Source organism: Anopheles bellator, chromosome 1 (assembly GCF_943735745.2).
Source record: "Anopheles bellator chromosome 1, idAnoBellAS_SP24_06.2, whole genome shotgun sequence".
Lineage (NCBI taxonomy): Eukaryota > Metazoa > Arthropoda > Insecta > Diptera > Culicidae > Anopheles > Anopheles bellator.
Window position 1 is genome coordinate 36852981 of NC_071285.1, and position 13801 is coordinate 36866781.

General features: G+C 49.5%; 1 protein-coding gene across 2 annotated transcripts; it reads left to right on the plus strand.

Moving 5' to 3' along the window:
• The first annotated feature begins 337 nt into the window (after positions 1-337).
• On the plus strand, positions 338-13439 carry LOC131216167 (LHFPL tetraspan subfamily member 3 protein). 2 transcript variants are annotated; one of them, XM_058210583.1, is made up of 8 exons: positions 338-394; positions 4003-4597; positions 8283-8416; positions 8677-8803; positions 12099-12239; positions 12325-12426; positions 12488-12590; positions 13116-13439. In XM_058210583.1, the coding sequence occupies exons 2-8, from the start codon at positions 4456-4458 to the stop codon at positions 13189-13191; spliced, it is 825 nt and encodes a 274-aa protein (XP_058066566.1). In that variant the 5' UTR covers positions 338-394; positions 4003-4455; the 3' UTR covers positions 13192-13439. The 2 variants fall into 2 exon arrangements, with proteins under 2 accessions (XP_058066566.1, XP_058066567.1); XM_058210584.1 differs by having other exon boundaries at positions 12325-12414.
• Positions 13440-13801: the final 362 nt, after the last annotated feature.

Below are 13801 nucleotides of genomic sequence, written 5' to 3' on the forward strand. Positions count from 1 at the left end.
CTTATACGATTGCAAACGGATAAATTTTATCTTTGCGCATGAAAGAATAGCAAACCGCAGATAAACTACTAGCTAGTTATGTTTGAGTTTTAGATAGTCGCTACGGAGTTTTTGAAAATATGTTACTCTGGCGCATTTTCCACAAACTCCACACTTACGGTGGTATTGGTGGTTGCAATTGCCGCCATAGAGAGAAAGAGAGAGTGAGAAAGATAAAGGGAGAGAGAGACGGAGAAAGAGCAAGGTAAATCCAGAGAGGAAACGATCCTCGCTTTATGTGGCTGCACAGCATAAACGTTCGAAAGACTTCAACGCTAGAGTTAGTTTCAAACGAGAAGCCGCGTTGAGAGGAGTTTCACGATAGTTTTGTGCCAAGTCCGGTGTTACTTCGAAGGTTTGTGTAGCGTGCTTTGCCTTTCAACTCAAGTTCGGCTCAAGTTTCGCCGCGATCGTACGTTCCATTATGTGCCTGGTCTAGAGTGCGATCATTCTCTCATCTGCATGCTCAAGATTGTGTGCTTGTGGTGCTGTCGGCGTTTGTAGTGGTATCGGCAGGACGGTCGTTGCTTCGTTCTTTCTGACCTGTCGGCCTGTTGTTGATTTCCCAACAACTTCAGCCACTGGCTAATACGATCAGCACGATCGACTCCTAAAGACGTGAGAAAAGGTTCATCATGCAGGCTAGCGGCCTTTCGAAAATAGCGCACGATTAACGGGCGAAGATGAGTGAAATCGACCCGTGACGGCAGTGGAAGTGTGTTAAATCCGGTTGAAAAGAATTCCTGTGCGTCTGCGGACTTACTAACTTGTGCCTGCTAACGGTACGCGCTACGGGCTGGAGCCAATGGACCGGACTGCGACTGACCACAGCAGGGGTTCAGGCGGTTCGCAAACGAAAATTTTTCACGCTAATCTACCCCACAAGGAGGTCAACTGCGTCAGCATCAACGGCCAGCAGCCCGCTCTCTGCTGCGCACAGAAGACGGTGGCGATCAAGAACCGCGCGCTGTGATGCTATTTTACGAGACGTGCCGCGGTCAACACGCAAAGAATGAAGACATAAACCATTCCGTGTTGTTGCCAATACGTGGGAATTCATCGTGCAAGCGTATAAGGAAATTTTAACAATCGGCCCTCTGTGGCTCATTATCTGCAACTGTGTGAGCATGTGTTTGGCCTTCGCCACCTCGTTGGGCTCTTGGTTTCGATCGACGAAGCGTTGCAACAAGGGCGCCAACTGCCAGCTCGAAGCATTCGTTCGAAACGATAAAAGCGCATTCCTTTTACGGCGCCAAACCGGACAAATTGACCGGAACACCTTCGAGGAGTCGGCCTTGAGTGCGAGCCAGGTGAAGCCCGAACTCGCTTCGGGAGAGGGAATTAATAAAAATAACAGGATGTTGTCGCTAAATAGGGCCCAACTTTATACGTCCCTGATTTTTCCCGTTTCTTGGAAGATCGCTTCGAAGGTGAATCCCCATCGGGAAAGCTCCGCCAATGAACGTAAAGCCGGCCCTTTTGCACCCACTAAGCTTGTTCTGTTGACCCCAAGTTTCCATTCCAACGCGACGCGATGAATCATTGGGCTTTCTCGCCCATCCGATGACGAAGGGGCCGCCGGTCGGTGTTGGTGCCGCGTTCTGCGGTGATCTCAGTTTACCCGCTCGTAAGCTTAAAAGTACCAGGCGATCAGCACGCCGCGCAGCAAGCGCTTACGGACGGACAAAGGTGGTAAAGTCAAAGTCGCATAGCATGCGGCGCGGGATGGTGCAGCGTCGATCGAGGAACGCCCGGCGGACGCCGACGGTGGGAGTGTTCCGTCTCACTTGCACCCAGGGCCACATTCTGGCCCCATGGGAACGGGAAGCGCACGAGGACGCGCAACCCGCACGTTGTTTTCGGTACGGAAAGATACCTGCGACGACGGCGGCCGGTGTTTGTGGTGTGTCAGCTCTTCTTTCGTGTAGGCTTTCGGTAGCGGGGCCTGGAACAGTAGGGCAGTGAAGAAGAACCACAGCACCTGACGGGCAACCCGATCCTTCTCTCCTTCTCTCTCGTTGTTGGGTTCGTCCGCGAAGCACTACTACAGCGATCGTGGCTTGTAGGAGGGAAGAGAGCGACAGATCGCAATTGGTTGCCAGCTACCTTCACCGGTGGGCCGCAAAGCTTACGGTGACCAGTATCGGCAGGTAGTCCGGGAAGATCGCGGCCGAAGATCGTCGCAGTGGCGGAACTCACACACGCGCGTTATCGTTCAATCGAAAGGCTGACGAGACGGGTTAGGGAATGTAAACAAATAACCAGGAGTATGTGCAACTTTTCGAACACGAAACACGTATTTGGGCCGCACGAATTTCACAATTCTGAAGATCTGCTTAGGCGCAGGACTATTAATCAAACTGACAGCAGCCCCCGGTTGTGGTGGAAGAATGCCACGGCGAAGCTTTCTGTCGGAGCGCGTTTATGTGAAGAAGATGTGCCCTTACCACCACAACTGGGGTTCACCGAAACGAGGTCATGTCTTGCTGCTGCTGCAAAGAGAGACAACAAGGCAGAAAGAAGACCTCGTCGGCGGCGGTCGGCAGCAGAAACACTTCTCTGCGTAACGGGGCGAGTTAGGAAGTTTATTAGCATCGAGAGCCTAGTTTACACGCCAAATGGCTACCGATCACGATCATTGAGGACGTGCCGGCAGCATCACAATCGTATCTGCGTTGAGCTAACGGTGTATGCGGGTGTGCATTGGAAAGGTTACGCAAGCTGCCCGACGATCCGAACGAAAGACTTCAACGAGCGTGAATGATACGAACCTACGTATTCGCGTATTGGTTGCTGGAACAGTAAAAAAATGTGGTGGAGGGACTTTTAACCCAGAAACTATTCGGAAATGAAACAGTACACATACACGAGAGCGCCACCTGGTGATCTGCCATCGCGCACCGAAAGGAAAAGGAACGGCCTGCGAGATGCGCCGATATGGAAAAGTGATTTGCTGGCCGAACCGAAACGGAACACGGGTTTTAATGCTCATGTAACACAGGGCCGCGGTATCTCACGGTGGTTCCATGTGCACCGCCAACATTTCTCAGTTGTTGTATTGTTAATATGTTGCAATCGCCGTCGTGCCGACAGCGCCGGAGTGAAGTATTTAGTTATTTCATCTCGTTCACTTCACTCTTCCTCGACTGGCTGGCGGAAGTGTGCAGGAAATTTGTCTGCAATGAAACGATTCCTTCTTGCAGCGTGCGGGCGACTGTAAAGTGGTGCCATTGATTTGATTTTGATTACATAAATTACGAGATCGGCACGCGGTAGGAGCAGAGCCGGGCGAACATGTGTCTGCCCCCTCGCTTGGGGTGTTAGCTGGGGCATCCTGTTGGTGTTGTGTGAAGTTCGTTAACTGATTTGTCGAGAGCCTTGTGCTTCGGGCGCAAACAAACACAGGCCGCGAATGGTTGAGATTGTTTAATCGGAAGTGGTCGGAAGTGGTGAATATCAACAAAACGGAAGGTAATGGGCTTTTGCGATCGCTTGGTAAATGTTTTAATTAGCTTTCATTTGGAAGTTGAAAACGGTATCGGGAGATAACTTCCGTACTCTTGGCATAGAGCTGGCAATGGAAATTGACCGAAGCATCGATAAATGGGCGATCAGACGATTATTGATGGAGTCTAATTCCGAGGACCACGAGCGACTATGCCTGTAAGCATCCCGTTTTGAGCCTTCGCTGAAGTAACGATATCTACATTAAGTATTAATTACCAGACGCTATACACTTAGACAGCGCTCTGGATGATCGTCGAGAAATTTAAAGCAAACACCGATCTCCTAGCCTTTCTTCGATGCTACTGATCGTATCACCCGATCCACGGTCATTCGAATTGTACGTCGACGCAAAACTAGCGCTTTCTGACGCTCGGGCATGGGGGAAAGGGCCGTGATGAGCTAGAGTGAGCTTTTCGCAACGATCGCCCTTACTGACGCCATATTTTCTTTCGACAGAAATCAACACCCACAGCCAGCCAGCGTTTGCGGTCTTCGTCGTCGTCCAGTTGCGGCGAGTCCAGCGGCGTCCATTTCAATCCCGCAAGCCGGGAGCCGGCCAGCTACCACTTCACGGTGTATGATCCGGCGGTGGTTAGGAAACCGTTGCGAATCGTCGTCATCGTTGGCTCGAAGCGCTCAAGTGAAAATTTAACCAACGCTGGCGACAATTTAGTGCCGCCAAGTTTGCCGGAGTGAGAGTGAACCATTCCAATGTGGCTACTGGTGTCTCGTTAGTGTGTATGTTGGAGCGTATGTGTACCGTTTTGCCCTGGCCAAAGGTTGTGGAAGGCGTATAAGGTTTTTGTAAGACCCTTTTCGCTGCTCTGCGCTTCGTGAAACTCGTGCGTGCGTGTCATCGGCGTAGTTTGCATCCAAAACAACAACCGTGATCGTAAAAAAGCGCTCGCAATGGGAACGAAGATCGAGTATGTCGACTCAAGCCATATGTACGCCACGAACTACATTCGCAACTCGAAAGCGATCGCCGTCCTTTGGGCGATCTTCAGCATCTGCTACGCCATCATTAGTGTTGTGGCGTTCGTGACGCCAGGTAAGTTTCCGGAAACAGCCGGTAAAGTATTCTCAAGCTACTCAAGCTCCAAGCTATTTAAGTCGATAGATTTAATGATAAGAATGACTAAATTCGGATTCTCATATTCTTGTAGATGCAAAAAATGTGTTTGGGATAAACTCTCAATAAAATGGAGCTTCAGAGAACATCAAGATAGTTGCGCAAGAAATCGCACCTCACGGGGCCGCATGGTAGTTGATTGAATTCTTCCTTTTTCCCCTGTGTGTAGCGTGTGTTTCGTAACTCGGGCACGCTCCGCTGACCGCGGTATCGCGAAATGTGTCACATTTCGGTGCAAAACGTCGAAATTAATATGCTGAAAACGCAACCTCCCGGGGGTTTTGAGCGTGCATGAATGCCTTTTCGGGTACGCTTTTGTTTTAAAACCGGAGCATGGTAAATGTGTCAAAGCAAATGGCGTGGCAATTTCCATTCCGTGGTAATGTGCCGAGCAATTAGCGAGGTGTTATGACAATGAAACGAATTCAACGACGTTATCGTGTGACTAACGGAGGTTATGCGAATAAATCAATATACCTCGAGTCGACAACATAGTAGAGTGTTTCGATTAGTGTCTACATTGAAATTGAGTTGTCCAACGATCAAATGAGTTCAGTGAAATCGTGAGAGAATCGTATGCGTCTGGCTTCGTTTCGGTGCACTGTATTAATTGCATCGATCGGATAATTGGACACCCGGATGAAGTGGCGATCCGTCAGATCGGGTTTACTTTTAAGAGAGAAAGTAAGGTTGTGAAGGTGCAGGACTCTTCGCGTAGGATGCTCCATTACCAACGTTCCGATGCTACAGGGCTTTTTGCGCAAATTAGCTCTTAGTGCTTCACATAAGGGAGGGCAGTTGGATGAGTTTTATAGACTTCAAAAAGCATTTCATTCCTTCTACACCCTGTTGAGATTCTGTGGCGATTGGAGGATCTTCAACAACTTCCCTTCAACGGTTCGCACGTAGCGAGAGAGACAATGGGTAGTTTCCCGCTGGTGAACGAATGATATGGTGTAATTTTCCACCGAAATAACAGGTGGCCATTGCTCAGAAAATGAGATTCAATGGCGTCAGGTGGTGCGTCAACCTGTCGAAAAGTTCCCAGCCACGCCCGTTAACGAGGTCGTCTCGTCTTCGTCTTGCACCGAAACAACTCCCAACACCCAGCCAGAGGTCAGCTGTGAACGGTGGATGGTATGAAGCGTGGCACAAGTGTCCACACGGTCCGGAGGCTGTACCGTCCGCCAATCGATCTGTCCATCGTTCGTGACCTCTACGCCCGAGGCTGGTGTCCAAACATCGCCTCACTTTTGGTGAGGTGGAGCCGCGTCTATTGCACCGAACCACCCAATTGTGCCACAACACATTGCGCAGCTATAATGGTTCGAGACGGTCAAAACGGTGCCGGCAATTGGACAGCTTTTCGCAAGCTCCACTTAAACCCCCGGTTTACTTATATGGCTGTCGTGAGCCAACGAGTTCCGTTTGCCATTCGGATTGGGGTCTTTGTTTTGGTTGCGGCAGCGTTTGATTTGCCCACTTTTATACTAGTTCGCTTTTAGGCAACGAGATACTGTCCCCGAGAAGCTGTTACTCTTGAGCATAGAACGAGCAAAGATTATGATCACAAACGATCTGTAAGAGATATTTTATTTTGGTGCTGCCAACGGGTGGAGCGGGTTTTTAATGTGTGCTCAAACAAAACAGACCGATATGCGAGGTTTGTTACACGTTTATTTTTTGTACTTTAATTACAATTAAATTTAATGTCAAGATATGAACTCAAGGAATCTTTTGGATTGTGCGGTAATCCACACTAATCGTTCTAACTCTTACAACAATCTTTATTTTCTATTGCAATACTCTATTTGTTAGGCATCGAGGAGCCATCGACCCCTCGATCACCTCGATGACAGGCAGCGATCGTTCATCAATTTGTGCATTTTCCTAGCAAAATAAAAGCTAATAAATCAAAGCTTCCCGGTCGTCGCACTCCGGCTCGGAACATCGGACCTCGGATCCCTTCCGAAGCGCAGAGGGTGCTGAAATCCATCATAGTAATCATAATGATTATCGCGGTTCGCGGCCCCTTTCTCGTTTTGTACATAAGAAGCATGAACGAAAGAAACCCGGCCCGGGTGATGCAATAAAATCGCCCGTGACCGGAAAGTAAAAGTTTTTCACCATCATCTTCAGCCACCCGGGGGGAAGTTATGGCTGTGGCGGTGGTGGTTCGCGAAATTTTTAATCGCGCCCAATTTTCCCCATTTCATTCATGGCGGCTCCCGGCGAGCCGCAGACCACAGACCGGGCAACAGAGCGGTATGCTGCTGCTGCTGCTGCTAATTCGTCGTCTGATTAAGACGAATTGAACCGATTGCATTGTTCACTTGCGCGGCGCTAATTTGTGGTTTGAGTGTTAAGCTCGCGCCCGGAAGAGGAAAATGAAGGAAAATAATACAAACCTCGAGCCTTTCGCTTTGGTGCGACACCCCGGCGCTTTGGCACTGCGCTGGCAGGCTAATTAGTGGCCAGGTTTATGGCGGGCGCCGGTTTTTCTATCTCGCTGGTCATCGGCGGGTGGGCTGGCGAAGAAAGATGATTTGCATGTTTAAAGATTCATTTCGTAGCCCGGCCTCAGCGCCCCGCAATCATTTCATCGAGATGGCGGCTCATATTTGGTCAGAAGGCAGGAGAAAATGGTTTTTGGTCGACGGTTATCTAACGCGAAGGCAGAAGAGATGAAGCGTTGGTTGATTTTTTTTTTGCGATAATCAATCATTACCTCCCGTTGCTCCACTTAATGGTGCAAACGCTCGAAGAAATCGGAGAAACACTAACGCTGGCGAAGCGGGAATCGAATAAGACTGTCTCTACCGAATTCTTTAACGCAAGTGTAACTGTTTAAAATCAAGCCCGTTTCGTAGATCTTCAATTGACGTGCAAATGTGGCTTCAAGTCTGCGTTTTCCGTTTGGCTAAGAATGATCGCGTTAAACCTCATTGCATAGGGCCGAAGGACATTTGTTCGAATCCATTCTTACACAACCGCGTGCCTGACTTGCGATTAGCGGCCAACTCTTAGACTAAACCCCTCGGCTTTATGCAATCGCCCGGTCGCTTGGACAATTTGTTGGTTTAAGCATAATGCGCTTGGTGCGGTGATTTGTGGTCCCTTTTGACCCTTGGCGAATGCCACGCCTGGCGAGGCTTTTCTCGGGTGGGGGGGGGCCTCCACTTTCTGCGCGGAGTTTGTGTGCTCCATTGCGGCCACTGGAAAGTGCTCCGTCCTGCTGCACGAACAACGAAAGGTTAGTGTCCGATTTGATGTTGCACGCCGTTTAAAATGGCGCGCAGCGAACCCAGTTGGCCACGGCTAGAGATTTCGGCTTCGTTCTGCTGCCGGCTCGGGTTTTTGTGGTTTTACGAGACGACGAGACGTTATTCAACATTGGTCTTGGAACGAAATACAGGAAATGTTCGGTCTGGTGTGGACCAGGGACCAGGCGCAGTGTAATTGGTTCCATTGACACAGGCACGCACAGTAACTAACCGGGTAATGGTGCGTGGCAAATGGACGCGTTTGTGACGCAAACTTGTAAACCTCTAACAGTGAGGCATTTAATGGTGAACGAGAGCGTTAATTTTTACTTACTTTACAGAATGGGTTGGTGACTCCGATTCCGATGCCGGCGGTCGGCTGGGCCTGTGGCAGATCTGCCAGAAAGACGATCTCAACGATAGCTGTAGCGGGAAACTGGAAGAACTGCTCGAGATGCAATCCATTGCCTTTCAGGTGAGTGGCCCGGTGAGGTAGATTAGCAAGTTAGTAGAGCCCTGCCTCACGTGAGCCTTCGGGGGACCGTTACCTTCGAGAGCGGTTCCACGGAATAACTTACACGCCCGAGGGCGATGCAAATCAGCTTCAGACGAAAACAAGGTTCTTTGTTTTGGATCCGGTGAACGGTTCTTAACCTGGTGCCCCCGCCCGTGATTTGACCGCATTTAGAGAGTGCTCTAGAAACTAATCTTCCCGTTTGCACCGTTGTTTTTTAGGTAGCGACCGTGTTTTGTGGACTGGCCGTAGGCACCGCTGCGCTGGCGATCTGCTGTCTGCTCCTGATGGTGTTCATGAAGTCGACGACCGTTTTTCACATTTGCGGCTGGATGCAGATGCTCTCGGGTAAGTAACTTTCTTCCTCGCGATCTTCGAGAGGCGGATCCGCGCCCGTTCCTTCCGCTACTCGATGGCACACTCAACGCTCTACAATGGTGTGTGAAACCGACAACCCGCCAGCCGTTTGTGGGGAATTTGGCAGATAATTTGTGGGAAACGCTCACAAAACGCTCGGCTACGGCATCGTGGGTCTTTCAGGCGCGTGCGCTTGCGCACACTTCTTTCTCAGGGTGAGGGCCTCCCAAAAGTTCATTAGCGGTTCCTGGCTACAATTAGTCATTCGGTGGAGAGATCGGAGCTTTACTTCGATTCTTCGCCAAAAAGGCGGAAGCAATATCGGGTTCGCGGTTCACAGTCGCATGCGGAAGCCGGGCAAGGTCGGTGTGGTGAGATAAACCGGATAGAGCCGCTCAGCCGCGGGACCGAAGATACGTTGAATTGCCAATTTTCCACCATGTCCTGACGGGCGATCTCAGTGTTCGAACGGAATCTTAACTAAGAGGCTGGCGAGGGCATTGAAAAGGCTTCCACTTATTCGGTCGGAAATAGCTACTCAACCGCCCGCATCTGGGCCGCCCATCTTCCCGAAGGCGTGATCGGAATCCGGTTTATGTGTAGTTCGAGTACTGTGACTGCTTCGCCCAGCTTCGCTTCTTGTGGCGGGAGGTGCCCGATCCACTTTGAAGGCCGACGATTAGGCCACTCCGAGTCGATGCAAAGCGTTGAGCCTCAGCCTCAACATCATCATCGTCATTGGCGCTGTGAGTGGACCGGTTTCTTAAATTGGTCTCTGGCGAACGTCGACGAACGACGGTGGCCCCGACCCGGGGGACCGATCGTGCAAAAGAAAGCTCTTCCATTCCGGAAAAGAAAGAGAAATTGCTGTGAGTCGTCTCAGCTCCCGGGTCCCCCTCATGCACTCACACACATAAACAGTGGGTCAGTTCGATCGATCGATGCTGCTCGTGGTCTTTCACTCGAGAGAGATCCGCGGAAGTGGGTCATTGTCACTATGGCGCTTCCAACATGTGCGATGGGCCTATCATCGGTGGACACATTGGTTTTGCTGTGGCCTTCTCGAGTTTCGAGCAGTGAAAGGACGACTTTTCTCTCCCCCGACCGACCGACCGTCGAAGCGGTGGAAAATGAAAGCATCCAAATCACGACGACGACGGTTTCCCGGACGGCCCGATGCGATCTGGTCGCGGCCCACCGCGCGTAGATCCAGATGTCGATTTCCGCCCGCTCGGAACTGACCTTTATCGTGGTTAACGACCGGTTTATCGTGCAGCGGTATGGGTCGGGAAACTAGTTTCGCTAGGCTGGCCAAGTTTGTTGACTTTTCCTAAGCTTGCACACCCGTGCCGGCGTGCTCTTAATTCGTCCTGGACAATGTTGCCGGCGCCGGAGCTTACACTTTTGTTTCTTGCACAGTGAAAGTGGATTTGAAAGTAAAATGGGATCTAAACAACGGATGTTTCATGGAGATATATGCCTTTTTAGGACCCTCCATCGGTCAGTCTATCCGGTTTGCGGATCGGCTCGGTGATCGAGTTTAAGCATTGAAGTAATAAAACATTCACTTCGCATGCGTATACATTTTTATTGGCAGTGTTTGAGTTGAGGATGAGCGGTATGGCTTAAAATACGTTCGCGAAAACGAAAGGATGGGACCAATGTGTAAGAGCTTATGACCCAATACGGTGGTCCGCCAACAAATCATCCATTTCATCTACCGTTGAAAATTGCGCAGCCAGCGATTTGCCATTGGCCACAGCTCGGCCACAAATATGATTGAGGACACTGAGGCAACCGACTGAGGTGCATAAGACGCCGTCTGGTCCTCACTTTCGTTCGCTCCTTTCCATTCGTATGACCCACTCTGCGGTGCGCTTTGGCTGGCGAAATGCCAAACACAATTTTCGGATGGCTTTACGGTCTACCATTACCGGGCGGCATTGCGTGTCCTGTTTCGAACGTAAAAAAGAAAAACCATGACGTAACCGGCGCGGTAGAAAAATACGCAAACGCTGCTGCGCAGCTTTAAATCGGTTTTGATTTGATGGATTCGAAGCCGATGAGGAAACGGGTTCCGCCTGGAAGAGCACATTGAACAACATTCCGCGTCGTTTGGGACAATCGGCGCTCGAAATGATTTGTTTTTTTTTGTGATTTTCGTGGCGCTGACAAGTTTTCACTGAGACCGCGACGGCGATTGTTTCAAATGAGCGGACACTTTCATTGCTTGGCCATCAAAGAGCTGCATTAATGGCTTCTTCCTGGTGTGTCGAAACTTTCCACTGTGATATCCGGCGAGATCCGAAAGGAGGCGAAGGCAGATTGAATTATGCTGTGGCCACGACCTGAGCGTCGTTAAACACGTCTCCATTTCCGGTGGACCGGTGCTGCGTCGTGAGCACTTATGATGAGCCGCAAATGAAGCGGCCAGTTATGATCCGGGGCGGTGTGTCTTTTTAACGCGAGCGTCGCCCTGTTTGCAATTTGTTATTCACGTCTCTCTGTGCTCTAGCGGAAGTTCGTTTTCGTGACCGTTACAAAAACTAAAAATGGTGTCGGAAACGTTTTTAGAGCTTTTCACCGCCATTTGGCGCATTTCCAGGGACGGTTTAGTCATTCGGCTGATGGATTCGCTCTAATCCGTGGCTCTGATGCGGAGGGCTCAAAAAGGGCCATAGAGGGTAATGTATGCAAATTTGTTTTTTCTTCCCTGGCCACCTGGCCAGCGGACAACGTTTGAGCGCGGCATCGGGCGTGAGTGCGTAATGTGTTTCACTGTGTTATCTGATGGCTCCGTAAGTTTTCGCATTGTGTTCCTGTGGGCTGTGCGAAACCCATTGGCATTTCCTCGCTCACTTGTTTTCGGTTGTCAGTGCATGATGCTGATACAATTGTATGTGAGCAAGACTTAGCAGTGGGTGAGCATTTTCATTCGGTTAGGGAGAGGTATGCGCAGGGGCCCCCACCGGGGAAGATTGTTGGCGCTACCTCACTCGACTGCGGTTAAGTTTCTGTGCAGTGGCACGATCTTCAATGGCCGCGGTTCGCAAATGTCAAACGACGCCATTCTTTTCATGGCGATGCTGATCGTGCATGGGATTGCAGCCTGGGATGGGTAAAAGTGTTGTGCAATACTGCACACCCCGTCTTCACCCGGTTCTGCCGCCTTTTTCTGGGAGCAAGCGAAGTAGATGCTACTACAATAAAGGGACTTAATGAGATCATTTAAAAGAGTTGAGCAAGTTGAACGTTGGAGATTAACATTCGGTCATTTACTTCACAGCCCTGTGCATGGTGATTGCCTGCGTTTCGTTTCCGTTCGGATGGAACTCGGACGAGTTTCGTAAAATTTGCGGCCCCGAATCGAATCGGTTCGAAGTTGGGCTGTGCAGCATGCGTTGGGCTTACCCGCTGGCAATAATTGGTAAGTTACATTTGATTGGGCGCATCTCCTTATCACTGGGCACCTGATTTTAATTCACTAACCCATCCTTTCGCTTTTGCCTCAGCTTGCATCGATGGCTTCATCTTGGCCACACTTTCGTTCATCCTGGCGACACGACACGTACGCTTGCAGCCGGAACCGCAGTATCAAAGCAGTATGTATAAAGGTTGGCGCAAGGATTCGCAAGGGTTTTCTACATGCCGCTCCAATCACTGTTTCTGTTTTAGGGGAAATCAACAATGCGTACGTTACGGATGCTGTTAGTATTGCGGGCTCGAGGAAATCGTTGAACCTTCAACCGGTTCTGCTAGTGGCGCCTCCACACCACATGTAAGTAGATCAAGCTCGCCAGCCTCCTTTGGATCTCTCTTTGAACTCCCCTTTGAATCTCCGTAGGACTCAGTAAGCAAGTAATTATTATTTGCAATCCGAAGTATCCAACCCATGAACTATTATTTAAACGTTTGATAGAATACTTATCACTAACTTACTTAGCCCGGCTACAACCGCCGAGCGGTCTTTACCTGCTTCAAGGAACCTTTCCACAACTCGCGGTCGAGAGCCTTCGTCCACCACATTTGAAATACTTATTAGTTTACATAAATCTTTTTCGGTGCCGATAACCCAATGATCCCCGTTGAGAGAGCAGTCGGTAATGTTGTTTTGGTGCTCGTAGTAGATGAAGATGATTTACCGTTGTTCGAAATCAGTATTTAAACTCACACAAACTTGATACACTCTGTAACTGAATTTTTTAGTGTGAAAAGAAGGATTTACCGAGAAAATAATGAAAACCACTATTAAGTAAAATCCTTTCTTTTTTATGACCGCTTTTTCCCCTTTTTCCCTCCGTAGGGATACGCTATCGAGCAGAGCCGCCAGCCGGTACGGACATGCTTTGCGTCCCGACTACCACCAATTTCAACTGTAAGCCAGCTAACGCATATAATTTATTGAGCCGGTTCGCGAAACTTCCGGAAAACCTATGGAAACCGGAGGAAATGGAAAACCTATGCAAACAACAAAACCGAAGAGATGGACGCAAAGTGCAACGTGTAGGTTTAGTTTCAACTTGTCCGCTTTCCCCTGACTCTGTTTTGTTACGTATAAATATTTTAATCGCTAGGGTAGAGTTGTTTTTTCGGTTTTTAGCGAAAATTAGACCTATGTAACGAGATAATCTACCAAAAAAAGGATGCAAACCCTTTTCTTACCCAATCGCAATGGTTTTCATTCAACGGCGAGCGAGAAAGAAACACAGCCGTTGACTCATTAGGTTGATGGCCGGCGACTATAATTTAGCATCGATTTAGCGGTGCTAAATAAATGTTTCATTAACTTCATGGCCGTTATCGGGTGACTTTGATTAGGGTTCATTATTTAGTCCAACCACGGGCTCGGGCGCGACATCTTGGCCAGCCACACAGAGCACATGCAAATGTTAATCATGTGTGAACCGTTGAATATTCATATTTCGTACAGCACGTACATTTGAATAAATTTATTTATCTCTTCTCTTTTTTCGCATCATCGCCGTTTCG